This window comes from Chenopodium album, chromosome 6, assembly GCF_948465745.1.
Source record: "Chenopodium album chromosome 6, dcCheAlbu1.1, whole genome shotgun sequence".
In the NCBI taxonomy this organism is placed as follows: Eukaryota; Viridiplantae; Streptophyta; class Magnoliopsida; order Caryophyllales; family Amaranthaceae; genus Chenopodium; species Chenopodium album.
The window spans coordinates 51174371-51195865 of NC_137839.1; the positions used below are offsets into that span (position 1 = coordinate 51174371).

The window sequence follows — 21495 nt, forward strand, 5'->3', positions numbered from 1 at the left end:
AAAGGCATCGCACGAATCATAATAAGCATATTTGATATTAAAGTTACCCTAGACATGATACTAGGAATATCATAATAACAATATAAACATGATTTCTACATCATAACATCAATTAAAACCATTAAAGTACTTACTTTGATGCCTCGTATCTCTTTCTAATAACAAAATACACACGTTAGTAACTTCAAGGAAAATAATAATCAAACAATTAAATTAAATAATTGAAAGAGAGATTTGGGACCAAACCCTCAGAAATTAAAACCTTTCACGTCTAGGGCGAAGGCAACTTCGAATATGGCTAGGTGTTTCTTGATCTTGTGAATGCGGAATTTTGTAGGAAAACAAAGTAAGAAAGAATTGAATGAAAGAATGCTAAAGAATTAAAACTTGTGAATGAGGAGAATTGATGATTGATAGATGTAGATGATGAATGATTGTAGGTGAATCAAAACGGAATTTTTGATACGATATTTATAGAGAAAATCAGCCAAAAAAGATAATTTAACAAAACAGAGTCTGACGCTCAGGAAACAAGGTTGACGCCAACCCTGGCTAGCTGGCGCTAGGCACCAGTGGCTAGCGCCTGGCGCCAAGCCTGGTTCCAGGCGCCAAGGCCTGGGGTTGGACGCCAGTCTTGATTCTAACGCGTTTTCGAAAATCCAATAAGTTTACCGTACTGGAGGATAAAATAATATAATTTCTTCGAAAATGCTATTTGATTTTGATTAAAACTCTGAAAAGTCAACAAAGTCAACTTATCAATGTTAATTGAATTAAGAATGAAAAGAACCTTCTAGAAGATTCTAGAAGACTAAAACCATTCCTAATTACATTAGGAATGATAAATCATATTAGGCCCTCCCCTAGATCATTGGGCCGTACACAAAGCTCAAACCGGGCCCAGTTTAGTAAATTGGCCATAACTTCCTCAATATTCATCGGAATTGGGCTTATAATATATCGTTGGAAAGGTCTTTGCAAGCCCCATCCAACTACACTACTATTGGACCCATATCATGTACCAACCAAATTGGATTGGATGTTTTCTTAAAATAAAGTTTTCAAAAACAGAGAGAAAAGAAAAGAAATAAAACTATCCGCAACACTAGACCTTTCCACACTTTCGTTTCATTCGATTATGATTCGACGTGAAAGGTACTCATCACTGGGTTTGGTTTTGGGGAGACACAAATGGGTGTCTACAGGAACAAAATTAATATCTGACTATCTTTGAACGTCTTTCAATTTGAATAGAATTAGGACTTTCAAAAAGAGGAGTTTCATTCAATTTCAAACTCTTTAATCTTATCTTTTCAAAAAGGATAATTAAGATCTTTTAGAAACTAAAAGAAAATTCTAATTAATCCTAAATGGTTTAGGAATGGTATTAAATCCTTTTGGACCCTCCACATGATCATTGGGTCGTAGGTAAGGTAGGCTTATGTTTGGTTTAGGCTCAATTTAGTATTTTGGCCACAACTTATTCGTTATAACTCGGATTTGGGCTTATAATTGATGAGTGACATTTATGTCACTCTTAGGGAGTAGTTTTAGAGTCATTTTCGTGTTTATTTTATCTTATTTGCTTGTATAGTTTTTGTCTTTATTAGTTTTAGTTTTATTTCTCTTATTTCTATTTTACTTTTATTTATTTTAATTAGTTTGGAGTGTTTTTCACATTTTATTTGTTTGTGTTTTATTTAATTTTGTTAGTTTTAGTTTTAATTCTCTCATTTCCTATTTTAGTTTATTTAGTTTTATTTTATTTATTTCATTCCTTTTTGTCTTGATTTCTCATCCTACACCACACCATCAGCAACAACAACAATTCCCCTGCTCCTCTTTCCCATCCAACCAACCATCTGACCACCAACTGCAACCCCGCAAAGACCACATACCCCGCAACACCAATTCACTCACCCACTGCAACCCCTCACACCACTCACCACCAGTCCAACTTCCAACCACCAGCCAACAACCACCTGACCGCCGCAACAACCACAATCACCCACCAATTCACGCGCTCACAGCACCGCAGCCACTAATCACGCACAACCGCAACACACACCAACAACAACACAACCCAGACCACCGCAACCACACCTCAATTCTACCACCACCGGGCAACAGAGCAGCCACCACCAGCATCAATTACAACAACAATTGCACCTTACTGTCACCAATTCGCACAGCAACATCTCCAATTTACAGTAAATCACAAATTCTCAAGTTCGAGCAAACCGTTGGTGGTTCGGTCGAAGTTCGAGACAGAGACTTTGTGGGTTTCGTTAATCGAAGAGGAGTGGTCGAACATACCCATGGTTCGACCGAACCAACCCCGTAGTTCGGCCGCACCAACCCACGGTTCGATCGAACCATTTCACGAGCTATGCACATGGCTTTTAATGAATATGAACGGCCTCGATTTGATGATGATAGTTGATGAACGGTGGTGATGGTGGTGCGTTTCAATGGAGTTCTTGAAGCAGGCTGGTTTCGAGGAAGAAGAGGGAAATCGGGGGGTAGCTGATAGTTTTGGGGTTTTGGTTTCCTTTTTCTTTTTCTTTTATTTTTACTTTCTTTTTCTTTTCCTTTTCTTATTTCTTTTCTCTTTTGTTTTCTTTTCTATTTTATTTTCTTTTTCTTTTCCTTTTCTTTCTTTATTTTATTTCCTTCTTTTATTTTTCTATTTTTCCTAGTTTAATTAGCTTAGTATAAATACCCAATTTTGGGGTAATTAGAAAAAAAAACATGGAATAACTATCTATTCATCTCTCTAATTAGTTTTAGGTTAGGTTAGGATTAGTCTTCTTTGGTAGAGAGAGAAAGTGAGGTTTTCTTCATTAATGAACTTGGATTTTGAAGAAGGAGCTTGTTCAATCCTTTGTAGACCTTCATCTTCAATTAATGATTAATTTCTTACTCTCTCTCCTCTATTTTTATTTGTTTATTTTGATTATTATTTTAGTTGTTGGTATTGCTTGTTGATCATGTTGATTCTTGATTATTTGTTGATTAATCTTGTTATTATCATGATTAGTGAGTAATTTCCCCATTAAGGGGATGGTTGTGGTGTAGTTGGACCTTGAGCATGTTCTAGGGTTTAGAATTGATTTATTTGTGATTAAAGTCTTTATATGCTTGATATTCTTTAATCTTCTTGCAAGTGCACATTGTTGGTTGATTAAAGGTGAATCTTTGCTAACAAGAAACGAAAGTTGACTTAGTTAAGGTTCATTACTATCGATTGTTATTTAATAGTACCTCCTAGTATATGGTTCTAATGTGGAAACATAGAGGCTATGTTAGGAGAAGCCAATTGACCCCGGAAGGCGGCTAGATTGGATTCTTAATTTCGATATTCGAGCATGTTTAGTTCATAATTAATTCAATTTCTATGCCTTTGTTTATGTTCAAGTGAATGCTATACCTAAACCATTTCCCTTAATGTTTTATTTCTTGTTTTAGCATTTTTAGACTTTAGTTTATTTATCCCCTATTCCGGACTAGCTTAATTGTTGATAACATTTGGTGGTGTTTACCGTTCTCTGTGGTTCGACCCCTATGCTTGCCTTATACTCGTATTAGGTTTGTTTAGGTTGTATAAATTGTATTTGATCTAGGGATAGACAATTGACGACGCGTTTATTCCCCTGTCAATAATATATCGTTTCAAAGCTATTTTCAAATCCCATCCAACTATTCAACCATTGGACCCATATTATGGACCAAAATAAACTGGACTAAATGTTTTTATAAAAAGGACACGAAATGAATTATTTTGGGTTTAAAGGCATAAAAAGAGGAAAATAAGTTATGGTTTAGGGAAATGGGCTAGGAATTGGGTTGGTTTATGAATTTTATTGGGATTTAATATGGATTTAAGCACTCTAAGATTAAATACTCAACCCGACCAATAATGGCGATGAAAGGTTGTTCATCATCGGGTTTGGTTTTGGGGAGACATTTTTAGGTGTCTACACTCGTTCATGCCTTTCTCCCAAGTAGAGTTCAAAGGATAATTAGAACGAATCGTAAGTTTACCCATGCCCAAATTGGTATACATAAACCCGAAATGAGTTCGGGAGCGAGGGTACTAAGATAACGTTCCCTTTAAAGGGGAATCTCTATCCTAGCCCTAGTACGGCCTCTACTAGCTCTTCCTTTTCACAATTTCATCACCAAAAAATATATGAAACGTGGTACCTAAAACTAAGTTAGTTGATTTTATTTACCGCGTTAATTACGTAGGAATTACATTGCTAACGTCGTTATTCTTATTTAATCAATATTCGTGTATAGAACAAAATAAACAAGATTTTGCCTTGGCTTAAGTGATCTATCAAAAATTAATTATTCAATCCTATTCTTATTTAACGCAAGATACTATGTGAAATTAATTAATTAGAAGTTTGTTTAAAGTGATCAAACAACACTAATTAATTAATACAAGAAAAATAAGGTGATTGATCTAAGTGCTCGGGAATTTACCGCTTCTCTCTACTAGATCTTCGTTTAGAACACTTATGGAATCCTTCTTGTTCGGGAACCTCCACCGTAGTAACAAGTATTAACGGGGATGAGTGTTTAGGACAAGAGGGTTTGGTAGTTCTTTAAGTTTCTGCCAGAGTTTTAGGTTATTTTTTATCTGTTTGAGCCTCGTATTAAGCCTCTTTTTATAGGGAATGGGTACGTTTAGGGTTTTGAACATTCTGTTGCAACAGGTGTCGTGCGCATCTTAATAGGTTACACGCGATAACCCAGCGCAAGTGAATTGGTTGCGCTGCCCCTGCGCGCAGTATTATGGTAAGATTCGATTTTATATTTTTATGAAATTCTGAATCTTCCGCAAGCGCATTACTAGCAGTTGCGCTGGGTGATGCGCGCAACCTTGTGAGTTGTGCACGCTAGACCAGCACAACTCATTGAGATGCGCGCGGATTTCTCTGCGACAACATTGATTTTTAACCAAAGCGCCTCTAAATCCGTCATTTTTAGGTTTTAAGCTCGGGCTTAAGCCTAAGGAAAAATTGTCAAAAATAAGACGACCTTTATGCGGTCTTCCAATAATAAAACGACCTTTTGATTATTCCATAATAAAATGACCTTTGACATGCATATGCTCAAAATACACTACTAGAAAACAGGCAAATAGTGACAAACTAGTTCCGACGGACACATTATTCCGTCGGAAAAGTCAAAATTTCCGACGAATTCAACAATTCCGTCGTAAATCCGTCGGAATATATGTGCGTTCCGACGGGATTTTCCATCAGAAAATGTGTTTTCCGACGGATTTATAGTCCGTCGGAAATTTCTGACGGAATTTTCCGTCGGAATATATTTTTTTTAAAAAAAAATCCCAAACTTCTTAAAACCCTACAACATTCATTTCCGCCTCTTTTCCTCTCTGTCTTTCCTCTTCTCTCTTCTCTCTCCTCTCCTTATCCTATTTCCTCTTCATTCTCCCTCTTTCTCCTTCTCTCTGTCGTTCCCTTCTCCTCTCTCCTCTGGTTCTCTTCTCCTGTTCACTTCTCCTCTCTCGTTCTTCTCCTTTTTCCCTCCTCTACTTTCCCCTTTGTCGAAAATCTCATATCCCCCACCACCACCGGCGACGCTCACCACTTATATCACCACCAACACCGACATCAACACCATCACCATCACCGACAACAATTTCCATATGTTTTCGTCCTTTTTCTCTCTTATCATGTTGAAAACAAAGGTTTTCGGGTCAAAGGTCGAATTTGACCTCTTAAACCCAATTTCGAGGTCGTGTTTGGTCGAATTAAGGTATGTATCTTATTTTATTTCAATTTTCTTTCTTTAATTTTTTTTTTTTGATAATTTTTGGTAGTGATTGTAGTATTCGGCGGCCACGGTGGTGGTGGTTTGCTTAGGTTGGGGGTTTCGGCCGAATTTGTGAGGGTTAGGGTTGTAGATCTGGGCTAAGGTTAGGTGGGGTAGGTTAAGGTGGTGGGTCTGGTCGTTTAGGGTTAGGGGGTCTGGTTTGGTTTGTGGGTTCTAGTTTGTTATTGGTGGTTAGGTAATAGGAGGTGGTACGGGTTAGGTGGTTGGGTGGTGGCTGGTGCTGTGGGGTTAGGGGGGTCTGGGGTTAGGTGGGTTTTGGTGTGTTGGGTAGTGGGTGAAGGTACGGAGTGGTGGCTGGTGCCGTGGGGTGGTGGCTGCTGGTGGGGGTAGGAAATTTTTTTTTTGTAATACAGTCCGTCGTACATTTCCGACGGACTATTACGTGCCTAAAAATAACTTCCGGCGGACTGAATTCCGTCAGAATAGTGGTTCCGACGGAATTGCCCATTTTCCTACAAAAGGTTTTCCGACAACCAGTTCCGATGGAAATTCTGTCGGAAACGGGTTTTCCGACGGAAAACGGGATATTTTCGACGGAAAATTTCCGTCGTTATTTTACTGTTTTCTAGTAGTGATAGAACAAAAAACTGGTAACCTGTTTAGAACAACCCCTTAACCATTTCGAACACGTGTCATACTACAATTGGCTAGAATTATTTTTTCAATTTTCTTTTACATGAATTGATTTTTAATTACAAAAAAAACAACTAAAAAATTTTCTCCTCCCCTCCTACTCCCAGTCAGCCCACCATCGCCTATAACACCACCATTGCTCTAACCCATTTAAACTTCCAACCCCCTAACCACGGTTGCCCTTACCTTCTCCATAGACACCGTTAAACCATCTGCGACATTGAAAATCACACCTCGTAACCACCCTAAAACCCACTCGACACCCCCAAAACCATCTCCACAGCCACCTCCGCCCTCGACCATTGTCACTCCCTTAAACCCCCTCACCTATTCCACATACCCCAAAAATGACCTTGTAGCCACCCCTTAACCATTAAACCTCCTTGAAACTACCTCAAAATCCCCTCACTCATCCCACATACCCCGAAACAAACCCACGAACCAACCTAAACCCTCGGTCGCTAAATCCCGACAAAAAAGGGCAAGGTTCAAGCGCGGTTTTCCGATACATACAATGGTAGGATCGGACTAGATATTCGCCGACGGAGGAAAATTGGGGGTTGGGGATGAGTTCAATTCACGACGGTGGTAGGGTAGGGGCTGGGGTTGGTATCATTGCCCGTGGAAGAGTGTAGGGGCTGGGTTCGTGAGAATCGTGACAGTGGGTGGTGATTTTATTGTAATTAATCATTTCTTTAAAAGTAATATTGTAAAAAAAATAAAAAACAACCTATCGCATTGCTACACGTGTCACATTAACCTATTCAATAGGTTGTCAACCAGTAGCGTTCTATTTTTGGCAGATAGTTATCAAAGGTCATTTTATTACGGAGTAATCAAAAGGTCGTTTTATTTTTGGAAGATCGCTGAAAGGTCGTTTTATTTTTGACAATTTTTCCTAAGCCTAATTATGATCGGGCTTAGTTGATCAGACCTTAATGCATTTGTTTTTGGGTTAGGCTAGTCATTTTTGTGTTCTTGTGATTCAATAAGTTATCCATAAGTGTTCTTCACGTTGATCCAACACGAAGATGGTTTTATTTATCATTATTGCACTTCCTATTGGGACAGGAGGCCAAAAGTAGATGTCTACACCCACACTTATATCGAAAAGTACGTTCCTACCCTTGTTATAAAACTAACCAAATTTACCTCAACTTTTGCACTTTCACTCCCCACAAATATTTTGATTGTCCTCTCTAGTGGTCACCGTAGCCACCAACCACAACCGATTAAACACAAAACCATAACTTTCAAAATCAACCAAATAATTCCAATTTTGCAAAATCAATAAAAAAAAATTTTTGAAACCAATAATTTTAATAATACTAACAATAATAAATGCTAATGACAATACTAACAAAAACAATATGATAATTTAACCAATATCAAGTCCAACTACTCCATAGTCAAAACGGCAAATCAAAACAGCTCTAGAGGAGACCAAACACCAATCCTGCAAACCTTTGTGATGATATCTATATATACTTAATTATTAAAAAGCGTTCCTAAAATTATCTATGTTGCCTAGGTCGCATTCTTACCATCTTAGCTAATAGTAATTCATGTCATTTATATACACATAAATTAATACCTCATCTGTTTTTTTAGTTGACACTGTTTGACTTTTACACTATTCACACAACATGCTTTGACTCACTTTTGTGGTTTATAGATATGATAAAACATGTTCATGTGAGATCTTGTTTGTATCGTTTTAATGTATATATTATTAATATCCACTTTTTATAATTTTACAATTTTTTTTTTCTTAGAAAAGGCAAAGTTTTATTAATCACAATAAAAAAAATTACACGGAGGCTACTAAGCCCCTAAGCAAATGAGCTTAAGCCAAGCTAAATCACTAGCCTTACCTCTAATAGCAATTAAGCTACTAATTCTATGATATACATCATAACATATCCTACTAATTACAACTTCATGTCTAAGCATTCTACTCTTTCACACAACCTCATTTCTTTGATGCCAAATGTTGTAGTGCTAAATAGTCTTTTGGAATCTATTTTTAGCCTTCCAACACCAAGTATTACAATCCTCCAAAGTAGATAACTGATTCTGAGAAACTGCACACCTTCCCTGCAGAAGCTGAGCAAGTCTCTTGCTGTAATCACATTGAAAAAATAGATGTTGAATGTTTTCAGCACCTTGAGAGCATAGAGGACAAGTATCATCAGAAATTGCACCATATAGCTTCAATTTTTCCTTGGTTCTCAGTTTGCCCCACATAGCCATCCAAGTAATAAATCTATGATTTGGAATGTTAATTTTACAATGTTGATAAGTAGAGATATTAATCGTTAAAAACATGTGTTGGCAAGCATGATAATAAAAAGGTGTCAACTAAAAAAAACAGAGGAAGTATATGTTTAAGCAAGCACATAAAAAGGATAAAAAATTATTTCGCCTAGAAAAACATTAATAATGAGGTATAGTTTCAACAAAATTCAGACAAAGCTAATTTTTTTTTTTAACCAACTTTATGTTTTAAAATAGTAACACGATGCAACGCCCGGGCTACACACTAGTTTGGAAATGAAATTTACAATAACTATTTTAACGTCAATAATCAACCAATAACCCCAAATTCGAAAAAATTGATAATCAATCAGCGCGATAGATCAAACCTTAATCGAACCCAAACCTTATATTTAGGCAACTTGATCATCGATTATTCAACAACGAATAAGCAAACCCTTGCGTTCGTTCGATCACTTATTTCGCACAACCAGGTAGGAAAACGCCTAAAAATTTCGAATCTTGGACGGTTATTCGAAATTTTTGAAACGCCTAGAAATTACAAATCTCCATCGAAGATTTGAAATTTCGGTATGTTTCCACCCAGAATTTTCGAAAAAAATAGGCGTTTCTACCCAATTCTGGAATATATATATATATATATATATATATATATATATATATATATATATATATATATATATATATATATATTCTTTTGATGCGTCGACATCCTCCCCTTGTCCTTGCTCACCATTTTTGTGGGATGGTGACGCGTAGATCTACACTTTTGGGATATTTTTGTAGTGTGGGTGGTGGTGATTTGTAAGTGAGAGGTGGTGATGGTGGTTGATAGTGAAAATTTTTTGAATGGAGTGAAGTGGGTGATGGTGAAAGTGATTGAATTGAATATGGTAGTTTTTGTTTATATATATGGGTAAGTTCGTAAAATTAAGTTTTCTTTTTCTTTTATGGGCATTACCCGGAGATTTTAGGGCGATATTTAACAATCCAGCACTAAATAACCGAAATCCAAAACTTCCATTACTAGTCTTCTATCTTCTTCCACCGCTATTCAACCTCTGAATTAGGGTTTATACTTTATATACTTTGTTCTTGAAATTAATTTCCATAGCCAAACTCCCAAGCACCCTTTGATGGCTACATCAACCGTAAATTCAGGGTCGGCAAACAGTAGCAGTGGATCAAAACACTTAATTGCAGAACAGGAGAAGATGATTGAAGGAGAATTGGAAGTAGCAGAAGAAGTTTTGGAAGAACCCATTGAAAATCTTGATCAAAATGTCAAGGTGAATGAAATTGCACCGGAATATCGAAAAGCGAAGACGTCCGTTTGGTGGGATATTGAGAATTGTCCGGTGCCCAAGAATTGTGATCCTAATTTGATTGCGCAGAATATCGCCTCTGCCCTCCTTAAATTGGATTACGGTGGTTGTGTTTCGATATCGGCTTATGGCGACACCCACCGTATTTCTTCTGCTGTTCAGCACGCCCTTTCTTCCACTGGCATCTCCCTCAACCACGTCCCTGCTGGTATTTGATTTTATCTTATTTCAGCTTTTATTGATTTGATTATGAGATATTGTTGGTTTGATTTCTTGGGTTTTACTGTTTTTCTATGATTAGTTTTTGGTTTTAGAGAATGATTAATGAAATTATGTTGTTTGTGATTACACAAGATATTGATACTAGTGTGTATTGTTAAGGTTTCTTTTTGCCTGCGATACTCGGCCTGTGCGATAATTTTTGCTGATCCTGAGTTTGGGTGAGGGTTGTGGAAATCCCGCTTTAGATTTAGCCACATCTGTGAGCGAGTGATTACCAAAGTATAAAAAAGCTCAAGGCACACTGAAGCGAGAGGGTTTCTTCAGCACCTAGGTGCGCTTCTTTGAAGTGAGGCGCACTATATGACCAGTTTAAAAATTTTGGCTGAAGTTTGGTTTAGGTGCGCCTAACCAAAAATGCCTTGCCTGGAATAAGTTCAGCACATGCCCCTCACTGCCTTGCGCCTCAGCGCCTAGGTGTGCTTTTTGATACGCTGGTAATAACTCGGCTGGTAATAACTCGGCCTGTGTGTTAAATCATTGCCGGTGCTAGGCAACTAATAAGACTTGATCCCAAGGACAATAATGTAGATGAAATTTGATCCCAGGTTTGAGCCCCACACTCCCATGCCTCATCCCCACAAGACTTTAACTTAGTTGATTGGATGACTAGGTTTGGCCATTGGGGCTAATGCTTGCCTCAAGATAAAAAGGTTTTGGGCTAAATGTTAACAAACCCAACTCTTGTAGATTAGGCCAATCAAATAATCCGACTAGTCGACTACAGAGCTCACTATATAAAAACCTCCTCATTTCATCCTAACAAAACCTTACTGCAAATTTGTCGAGTTTTCCAGGAAGAATAGAAGAATTCTGGGTGAGGGTTGTGTCTGGTGACATCCCACATAAAACTTAGTAACACCCATGAGCCAGTGCATGAATCCAATAATTGTTAATTCTGTTTTGATATAATAGGAGTATTTATGCTTATCGGTGTACATGTTCTCTTTACCCTTTCTCTTAAAGCCCTGATGCCCCCACTTGGATCAGGTGTTAAAGATGCCAGTGACAAGAAGATTCTAGTTGATATGTTGTTTTGGGCTGTTGATAACCCTGCCCCGGCTAATTACCTTCTAATTTCTGGGGATCGTGATTTTGCAAATGCCCTTCATCAATTGCGTATGAGAAGATACAATATCCTTCTTGCCCATCCATTTCAAGCCTCTGCTGTCCTTGTTGCCGCAGCCAAAAGTGTGTGGCTTTGGACCAGTCTGGTCAGCGGCTGCCCCCCTCTTACTGGTAACGAGCCACCACAGCCTGAAAATGGTAATATCTGTAATGATGATGCAAGTACTGTACAGGAGGTATCTAGAGTTCAACAGAGGGAAAACAAAAATACTGGAAAGAAGAGAAAAAAGGAAGGGGATATTAATACCCCAAATCGCCAGCTTTCTAACAAGAAGCTTAAGGTGAATTTCCAGACCAATGGTGGAGGTAAAATGAAAAATGGAGCCGGTAATTTAAGAAGTAATGCTGGGGGACAAAGGCAGAACATACAGACTGAGGGAGGTTGTTCTAAGAAATCTCGTAGTTGTGGGAACTGTAACATGAGCCATTTAGGTAGAGACTGCCAAGGGAATCAAATTCAGTGTTTTAAGTGCTTGAAATTTGGACATAAAGCCAATAATTGTCATATCAAACCTATGAACCATCAGACTAAGAACTCTCCAGCAAATAAGAGCAAGTCTAAGGACAATCAAGTCAGTAGTACCCCCATTGCTATTGGGAACAAAGCTGTTGAAATCTCAAGCTTCAGTGAAAATAATGGCCTATGTGATGGCCAAAATTTTGAAGGTAATCTTGTACTGTTAGGACAAGCAGGAAACCTTGAAAAAATACAAGTGATGATAGCTACCAATACAATTCAAGGAGAAGCAAACAGTGACATCAGTCAAGTAGATGCCCCCGCCATGGTGATGAATCAAGCTCAGTCCAGCAGTCATGCACTGGTTGGACAAGAAGGTGGTATTGCAGATATGCCAATGACGATAGCTACTAACAATGTGACGCAAGGAAAAGTAAATAACAACAAAGCCTCTAAACCATTCAATAAGAAACCTCGTAGTTGTAAGAAGTGTGGTGCAACCCACCCAGGAAGAGACTGCCTAGGGAATATATACCAGTGTTTTAACTGCCAAAGATTTGGACATAGGTCCTATGAATGCTATAGTAAGCCTATGAACCATCAAAATCAGCATTTTCGTACAAATAACAGCATGTTTAGCGACAGTCAAGTCAACAATATTCCCACTTCTAGTGAGAACAGCTTTGGAGGAAACTCAAACTTTAGTTTAATTTATGGCCAAGGTGGTGAAAACTTCAATACTAATCAAGCACTGGTGAAAGATGTTGGTAACCTTGATAAATTACCATTGACGACGGCTCCCCACAGTGCAACTCTAGGAGAAACAGGCAACAACAATCAAGTAGGTTGTCATACCGGTGATACCACAGTGATTAACAAACCTCAAGCCAGTACAAGTGGAACATGTTTGAGCAATGGATTATTGCAACATGCACAGTTTCTGTATCAAACTTTGCGACGGGCAACAAAAACAGTTACAAAAGTTGCAACAGAATAAATAGCTGTAGCAAAAAATAGAAACATACTTATTGCACCCAATCGCATTGTATACTGCATCAACTTCTTTTCGGTAGTAGACTCCAACTGGAGGTCTGAATAAAACTTAGAATATTTACTCACAAATTTTCTAATACTTTTTTTTATATTAAAGAATATCTTCTGCAAGTGTATGTTTTGCTCCTCAGTGTCATTTTAGCCCAATCTCCTCGATGGAAAAGTCTCTTTATTATGGCTCATTTACTTTGTTTGAAATTCTTTGGTGTTTATTTTACCGTTGAATTTATTATGGTGATTACATTTTGAATTTCATCCATGTCTTCTTCCTTATTTGGTTTTAATATGAGGTCCATTTTCACACAGATCTCTAATTCTTTCTATACATCATTTCTTTGTTTTCTCACACCCTGAATTGCTATGTGTTTAATACACAATTTGGCTGGTTCTTCTCAATTGAACTGTGAATTTGGCCAGAATTTACTTAGCTGTAAGTCCTTCAGTCAAGGTGATTTATGATATTGACTGTCAATTTGTTGAGTTCATGTGTATGCTGTTGATGGGAAAAGATAGTTTCCTATTATGTATATTTATCAGAAGGTGTAGCAGATAACTCTTTATTCTGACTTCCCTTGAAAAACTTACCAAACTTGTGTGAAAGTGCTGCATGTTATGGACATTAGACAAAGATGAGAGACGAGGATTAGCTTTTTAGGAACATGAATAGTATTTCTTTTATAACTTAGTCATGACAGTATAAGTTCATTGTTAATTGTCTTAGTGTTACAACTAAATTAGCCTGGAAACTGCAAGTAACATCCCATGAAGGGTGGCTGAGTTACTTTTCTGAATATGGTGGTGTGTTGTAGTATCTAGCTGAATGTTCTTAACTCATTGGCAACAGTAGATGTAAGTTTCTAATAGTTTTGCGCATTTTGTATCTGTAGCTTTTCTATGTGTCACACCTTCCGTTTTTAATTTCTAGTTTTTCTTACGTTATCCTACTCCCTTACACTTCGCATTAGATGATTGTATGGAATTGATTTTATGGTTTTTCAAAGAATTGCTTGAATGTTCTTAGTATACTAAGAATATCCTAGCTGACATGCCTTTGCTTGCAGGCTTGAGCTCCTAAACAGCTGTTTACATAATTTTTAGACTTAGTCTAACATTTAACAGTTATTGTGCTCTTATATTATTATCACATTTTTGTCCATATTGCACTTGCTGGTCAGGTATTTTTTTTAATGAAGCTTAGAAGTTAGCTGCACTATATAAAACGCATAAGGTGAAAGGTACTTATTGAATTGTTGTATTCATTTAGATTCTTAGATACATACGACCAACAAGGTATCTTTTCTTCTTCCTTCTTTTTCAGCAAAAATATCATGACTTGTATGAAAGAAAGAGTGTAGAAAAAGTTAGTTTAGGTCTAATTCCCCCCCCCCTCCCTCTCGCGCTTATCAATATATATATATATATACACTAAAATAACAACCGCTGATGTTATCATTGTCTACGTGTCATTTTTTTATTTAATTTTTTTCCCTCTAAAATGCAAGGATGATGACATATTTTTTTTTCCTGTTTTTAAGCTACCCTATTTAACATAGCTTTGAACTAACTAAAATACAAGTGAAACAAAGTTGGTAGCAAGTCGTTCCCTCTAGGTTTTCCTTGGGAGGGTTTTGTCCTAGTGCTTGACTAGGGTTTCCTTTTCGTAAGGCTTTTCTCGATTTCATTCGAGTTCGTTTCTCTTTTTCGTTTTCGTTTGATTTTGTTTTCTGCTCGTTGATTATGGCAACTCAAGACAATAATCTTTCGTTGATTGGCCTGAATAATGATGAGGAGGTTATTGCCTCTTTATCGAATAAAGAAATAACAGAGGAGGTAATTGAGTGGGAGGATAATGGTGAAGACGATGAAGAAGCTCGAATTGAACTTGCGCTGGTTGGGAGAATCTGGACTGATCGAAGTGTGAATGTTAATGCTTTTATAGCAACCATGAAAGAAGTATGGCAACCTAAGCATGGTGTGGAGATTTCGAACATTGGAAAAAACATGTATATGTTCCAATTTCACCATTGGAGAGACAAGTATAAGGTCCTGGAAGAACAGCCCTGGCATTTTGACAGACACGCTTTGATCCTTGGCGAAACGAATGACTCGATTAAACCCTCGGAGACTCAACTTCATCTTTTACCTATGTGGGTTAGGGTTTATAACCTTCCACTCAAAGGGCGTTTAAACATAAGCAACGTTGAGAAGATTGGGAACAAACTAGGTACCTTTGTCAAGATGGATAACGTTGCTCATATTGGGATTGACAAATCAATTAGGCTTCGTGTTATGGTTGATGTTCGAAAACCATTGGTGAAATCTGTCAGATTGAAATTGAGGGGGGGCATTGAAGAAAACTTTGAGGTAAAATATGAGAAACCCCCTATTTTTTGTTTTTATTGTGGTAAAATAGGGCATGGAGTGAAGGATTGTGAAGAGTGTAGAGAGATTGAGGACCCAGTAGTACCTTATGGTGCATGGATGAAGGCCTCACCTTGGAAGTATAGTACGGTGTATAAGAGGGATGAAGGGGGAAGTGAGGGACCCAGCTGTGCCAAACCTTTATTCATCACCAAACCTAAGCAATCTCCTGTGACTCATGTGCCCAAAACTCAAATCCGTGAGGTTGCTGACAAACTTGGAGAAGTGGAGTTGAATAATGACACTTTAAATAAACTTCCTTTGCAGCAGCCTTCTGATGTGCCTTTTATTTTTAGTAGTGGTAATATGGCTGGTTTAACTGATGAGAAAATTACAGAGGGAGAGGAAAGGGGCAGTGGGAAGATTTTTACGAGGAAGGGGTGGAAAAGAAATTCAAGGGAGGGGGATCATAGTATGGAGGGGGATGTGAAGCTAGCAGGGGAAAAGAGAAGGACCCGTGATCAGGATGGTAGTGAGGATGGCTCAGTGCTTGATGATGATAATGATAGAGGTAGTAAGAGAGCTGCAATTTCGAACTCTGACAATGTGGCGAGCCCCACACAATGGGCTCTCGGTGGCCAATGAGTTACATCCTCTCTTGGAACTGTAGAGGCTTGGGGAGCACCTCTGCAGTTAGTGCGCTGAAAAGTATTGTGTTTCTTGAGAGCCCCAATTGGTGTTTCTTTCCGAGACTCGTTTGAAAAAACATGAACTTGAAAAAATAAAAAATAAGCTGAATTTTAGTGCTGCTTTTATTGTGGAGTGTAAATGTGAAGGGAGGAAAAGAAGTGGTGGCCTTGCACTGCTGTGGAAAAATAATTTGGATGTAAGTATTAAATCATTTTCCCAGAATCATATAGATGCGTGGATAAGCTCGGCTGTTCATGGTGGATGGAGGTTTACGGGCATTTATGGCTTTCCCGAAGATGAAAACAAACATAAAACTGGAGTGCTTTTGAAGAGTTTGATGAGTACGGTTGCTGAACCTTGGCTTGTTGGAGGTGATTTCAACCTTATGCTCCTCTCGTGTGAAAAACAAGGTGGCCGGGATTTCAATAATGAGGAAGCCGATGTTCTCCGTGATGCGGTGCAATTCTGCCAGTTGCTTGATTTGGGCTATATTGGTCATAATTTTACTTGGACAAATAATAGAGGTGGGATTGAGAATGTGCAAGAACGGCTTGATCGATACTTAGCCAATCACGCTTGGAAAGAGTCTTTCCCGGGTTCTTTTGTAACGCATCTTTCTAAGAGACGCTCTGATCATCTCCCTATTTTATTATGTGTGAAGGATGCCTTGAATACTCCAAACAAGAAGAAAAAGAAAGTGAGACTTTATCGTTTTGAGGAGATGTGGTTGAGGGATGAAAATTGTGCTGACATTGTGGCTTGTGGCTAGTGCGTGGGATAGAGGAGGGGATATTTGCTCAAAAATTGCCTTTACCTCGGTAAACTTGAGTGCTTGGAGTAGGAAGAAATTTGGGGATTTTGTGAGAGAGTTGAAAGATTGTAGAACAAAAATGGAGAGTCTTATGAGTGAGACCCAATCGGAGGAGGTTATTGCTCAAATGCGTGTGCTAGATGATCGTATGGATGAATTGGAGAGGCGTGAGGAGTTGTATTGGAAACAAAGGAGTCGTCAAGAGTGGTTAAAAAATGGGGATAATAATACATCTTTTTTCCACACTAACGCCAAGCAAAGAGCTGATAGAAACAACATAAAAAAAAATCACAAATGCTGCTGGCAGTACCTTCGTCGAAGAGGAACAAATTTCAGCAGTTTTTGTTGACTTTTTCACCGACCTTTTCGCATCAAATAGCCTCATTGAGGTCGATCCTGTCATTGACAAGGTGGAGGAGAAAGTTACTGCAAGTCAAAGTGCTACATTGTCTTACCCATTCACGGCTGATGAAGTTCGAGAAGCCCTTTTTCAAATGCACCCTACGAAAGCTCCCGGTCCCGATGGTATGTCAGCTATATTTTTTCAAAAATTCTGGGATATTGTTGGTGTTGATGTTGTTGGGAAAGTACTTGATATTCTTAATAATAATGGTGACATAGGTTCTATTAATCAGACTCATATAGTGCTTATTCCGAAAAAAAAAATGTGTGAGTCTCCTGTTGATTATAGACCTATTAGTTTGTGTAATGTGTTGTATAAAATTGTCACCAAAGTGCTTGCTAATAGGCTTAAATCAGTACTCCCCTCAATTATTCATGAATCCCACAGTGGCTTTGTTCCGGGTCGGTTAATCACAGATAATGTGTTGGTTGCTTATGAGTGCTTTCACTACCTTAGGAAGAAGAAAAAAGGAAAAAAAGGGTATTTGGGGTTGAAGCTTGATATGAGCAAGGCTTATGATCGGGTTGAGTGGTGCTTTTTGGAGAAAATAATGCTGAAATTGGGTTTGCCTGGAAGATTTGTGACTCTGGTGATGAATTGTGTGACTACAGCGTCTTTTGATGTGCTTGTGAATGGGCAACCTTCGAAATGTTTTAAGCCTAGCCGGGGGCTTAGGCAAGGGGATCCGTTGTCTCCCTTCCTGTTTATTTTGTGTGCGGAAGGCTTGTCTGCTTTAATTAGAGATGCTGAAAATAGGAGACTCATCCATGGCGTTAAAATTGGTCGGAATGTTACTCCGATATCTCATCTTTTTTTTGCAGATGATAGTCTCTTATTTGTTCGGGCAAATGAAGAAGAGGTGGAGAAGGTGTTAGGAATTCTTTCAACCTATGAAATTGCTTCTGGTCAGAAACTGAATATGGATAAATCCGAGGTATCCTTTAGCCGAAACATTGATCAAGAACGGAAAAACATTCTTCAGATGAAGTTATCTTTTAAGGCTGTTGAGGGTCGCGAAAAATATTTAGGATTACCAACTTACATTGGTAGCTCTAAAAAACAGGTTTTCCAAAATATTCAGGATCGTATCTGGAAAAAGGTGAAAGGTTGGAAAGAAAATTATTTATCCCAAGCGGGGAGGGAAGTCTTGATAAAGTCAATAGCCCAAGCGATCCCTACTTACTCTATGCAATGTTTCTCCATCCCGGGGAGTATACTTAATGAGATTGAGAAATTGTGTCGTAATTTCTTTTGGGGTCAGAAGGGGGAAGAGAGGAAGATGAGTTGGGTGGCGTGGGAAAAGATGTATGTCCCTAAGAAACAAGGAGGCCTTGGCTTTCGAAACATGAGAAACTTCAATAGAGCCTTACTTGCAAAACAGGCATGGCGTATACTCACTCAAGAGGACTCGTTGATGGCAAAGGTGCTTAAAGGAAAGTACTTCCCGAATACTTCTTTTATGGATGCTAAAATTGTCTCTCATTCTAGCTATACTTGGAGGTCGATTATGGGTGTGCGTGATGTGTTGTCAAAAGGTATAAAGAAGATTGTGGGGAATGGTATGTCGATTGATATTTGGAAGGATCCATGGGTCTCCAACCTTCCTAACTTTTGTGTGATGAGTAGCCGTGGCTCGAGTGAAGACACCCCTGCCTATGTCTGTGATTTGATTAATAATGGAAGCTGGAATATGCACACTTTAAATGCAAATTTTCTGCCTCTTGAGGTGATGGAAATTTGTAACATTCCGATCCCGAATTTTGATAGACAGGATTCTTGGTCATGGCATTGGTCGAAAGATGGTAGATTTACAGTTAAGTCGGCTTATAATTTGCTTAGTATGGAGCAGGTTTGTGCTAAAGCTTCCTCGTCTGGTGTTTCAAGTGCGTTTGATTGGAATTGTATCTGGAATGCTGATCTACCCCCGAAAATAAAAAATTTCTGCTGGAGAGTGGTGAAAGGTGCTGTTGCTGCCCGTGCTACCCTCCTCTCTAGGGGTATGGCTGTTCCCTTGGTGCCCCATGTGTGGTGACTCGCAGGAGTCTATTTTGCACTTGCTAGTGTTCTGTGAGGAAGCTAGGCTGCTTTGGTATATGTCCCCTTTGAGGCTCGATGTGCTGAATTTTAATGGCAATAACTTTACTGAGTGGTGCTGCAATGTACGTGCGATGTTCAAAGATTCTTCGTGGTGGAACATCTTCTGGAGTATGCTTTGGGGAATTTGGATTCGCAGGAACTCTTGGGTTTTTGAAGGTAAAAAGAAGAGGATGGATGATGTTCTTCACAAGGCAGTAAGCATTGTTGGTGAGTTCGAAAATGCTAGAGATCGTATGTGCTGTAACCCTCCCTCTGCTGCCTTGGCTGGTCATTGGAAACCTCCTTCCAGTGGCATCATAAAGGTGAATTCTGACGCTGCTATCTTTGAATCCAATAGGGTGGGTTTCGGTGCTGTTATGCGTGATCATGTGGGTGATGTGGTGGCTGCAACATGTCTGACGGTTGCTGGCAGCTTTGGTGTTGCTGTAGTGGAGGCTATGGCTTTGAGACATGCCCTGAATATTGCTGTGGAAGCTGGTGTCTTGAAGGTTTGCTTGGAGACTGACAACATTAAGCTTCATCATAGCTTGTGCAAGAATAGGGTGGACTTGACTGTGTTCGGCTCGATTGTAAATGATATTCTTCAACTTGCAAGCTACTGTCAGTCCTGCTCTTTTGCTTTCGTGAAAAGGGATGGTAATCGAGTAGCTCATTCCTTAGCAAAGCTTAGTATTAAGTTTTCTTCACTTAGAGTTTGGTTGGAGGAGTATCCTAGTGAGCTTCATGACTTTGTTATGGCTGATTTAGCCCTTCCTAATGCTTAATAAGTGCTTGCTCCCCGTCAAAAAAAAAAATATTTAACATAGCTTTGAAAATATATTTCATTTGAATTTTTAAGTTTTGAATTTTGGGTTTTCTACACATATTATACTATTTAGTTATTTATGAGTTGTTAACAATGAGTAGTTAATAATATAATTTAATTGAAATTTATTAATTATATATGAAAATTATGCACTTTCGGGAATTGTATATTCATATTTAATCAGAAATTAATTAGGAAAAACGAGGAAGTTATTTTCTTTAGGTACGTGTTAAAAGTCTATAATTCAAATTTTATTTTAAAACCGCGCATAGCACAGGGTTAATCTAGTTTATATGATTTTTCCTAGCAGATAGATACTTCACCTGGTCTGCAGTATTTAATTTATTTATATTTCGAAGATTAGAACAATTGCTATGCACCTAAACTCGTAGGATTTTTCTGCTGCTTAAAAACAAGCAGTTCAGCGAGTATGCTATCCTGTATAGGCTCATTGCTAAGCCCTAAGCTGAAAGAAAATTGGCTCTGTATCTGCTGTTTTATGGCCAAGATTATTACTTTAAAAAACTGTGATAGCAATAAGTTGTGGTTAGTCTGGTTACCTTTTTTAGTAGACCATTTCATTCTCTGTAGGTTTTGATTCTTGAGCAACTATTGGATCACTTGTTTTCAAGCTTACCATATACCAAGCAGAAGGTGGTGGCTTGCTTTCAGGGTACATGACATGTGAAATTTTATTGTTACTACTGAAGTATCACAAACCTAGAATTTATTATTCGAATCACCCAACTAATAAACCCACTCTTGGTCCCTTAACCACTGTCCGAATTAAGAACGAGCAAACTATGCATGCAATGAAGCTAAAATGCAAATTGAGTTAATCTAAAACTGTGTACTAAAGCCACGAGATTACCCTTATTTTAGAGTTTATATGACCCTTGAGACTCCTTATAGGATTTAGACAACTCCTAATCATAGCCTTCGAGCAAACTAACTAACCCTGCCATGCAAAGTTGCAAGCAACCTATTGTTAGGCAAATTGGGAAAAGTCGAGAATTTATGAAAAATAAGCTCCTGAAATTTCTCCCGAAGTCTGCTTGATTTGGCATGAATGCAGTTCTAGGGGATATCATTTAATACTTCAAACACATTCTGTGCAGTCCCATCGAGCAGGTTGCCTAATCGGGTGCAATCCTCTAGTATCAATTCAGGTTATAATCAAAGTACTGTATCTAGTTTTGGTTACAGTTCAGATGTTGGCTGACTGATTCCATTAAGGTAATCGTGTAAGTTAGTTTTGGTCATTCTCTTTCATATGTCTGCTGTTTTGGTATTCTGTTATTCATC

At 38.3% G+C, this 21495-nt stretch overlaps 3 protein-coding genes across 3 annotated transcripts; all 3 read left to right on the forward strand.

The window, feature by feature from the left end:
- Positions 1 to 9622: 9622 nt before the first annotated feature.
- LOC145636073 (uncharacterized) lies at positions 9623 to 13205 on the forward strand. The gene is made up of 2 exons (XM_081687524.1): positions 9623 to 10314; positions 11376 to 13205. Exons 1-2 carry the CDS (start codon positions 9918 to 9920, stop codon positions 12965 to 12967), a joined length of 1989 nt encoding a protein of 662 aa, XP_081543650.1. The 5' UTR covers positions 9623 to 9917; the 3' UTR covers positions 12968 to 13205.
- A 1555-nt stretch (positions 13206 to 14760) lies between these two features.
- Positions 14761 to 16843, forward strand: LOC145636945 (uncharacterized). Its single transcript, XM_081688476.1, has 2 exons — positions 14761 to 15955; positions 16221 to 16843. The coding sequence occupies exons 1-2, from the start codon at positions 14761 to 14763 to the stop codon at positions 16841 to 16843; spliced, it is 1818 nt and encodes a 605-aa protein (XP_081544602.1).
- Positions 16844 to 19381: 2538 nt separating this feature from the next.
- On the forward strand, positions 19382 to 20149 carry LOC145636946 (uncharacterized). The gene has a single exon (XM_081688477.1). The coding sequence runs from the start codon at positions 19382 to 19384 to the stop codon at positions 20147 to 20149; it is 768 nt and encodes a 255-aa protein (XP_081544603.1).
- Positions 20150 to 21495: the final 1346 nt, after the last annotated feature.

What these genes read in the sequence shown, in the direction of transcription:
- LOC145636946 (XM_081688477.1), top strand. Translation starts at nt 19,382, where the DNA reads ATGTCCCCTTTGAGGCTCGATGTGCTGAATTTTAATGGCAATAACTTT.
- LOC145636945 (XM_081688476.1), top strand. Translation starts at nt 14,761, where the DNA reads ATGGCAACTCAAGACAATAATCTTTCGTTGATTGGCCTGAATAATGAT. An exon ending in TGATGATGATAATGATAGAG is followed by an intron (nt 15,956 to 16,220) that starts GTAGTAAGAGAG and finishes GTAAATGTGAAG; the next exon opens with GGAGGAAAAGAAGTGGTGGC.
- LOC145636073 (XM_081687524.1), top strand. Translation starts at nt 9,918, where the DNA reads ATGGCTACATCAACCGTAAATTCAGGGTCGGCAAACAGTAGCAGTGGA. An exon ending in CCTCAACCACGTCCCTGCTG is followed by an intron (nt 10,315 to 11,375) that starts GTATTTGATTTT and finishes CACTTGGATCAG; the next exon opens with GTGTTAAAGATGCCAGTGAC.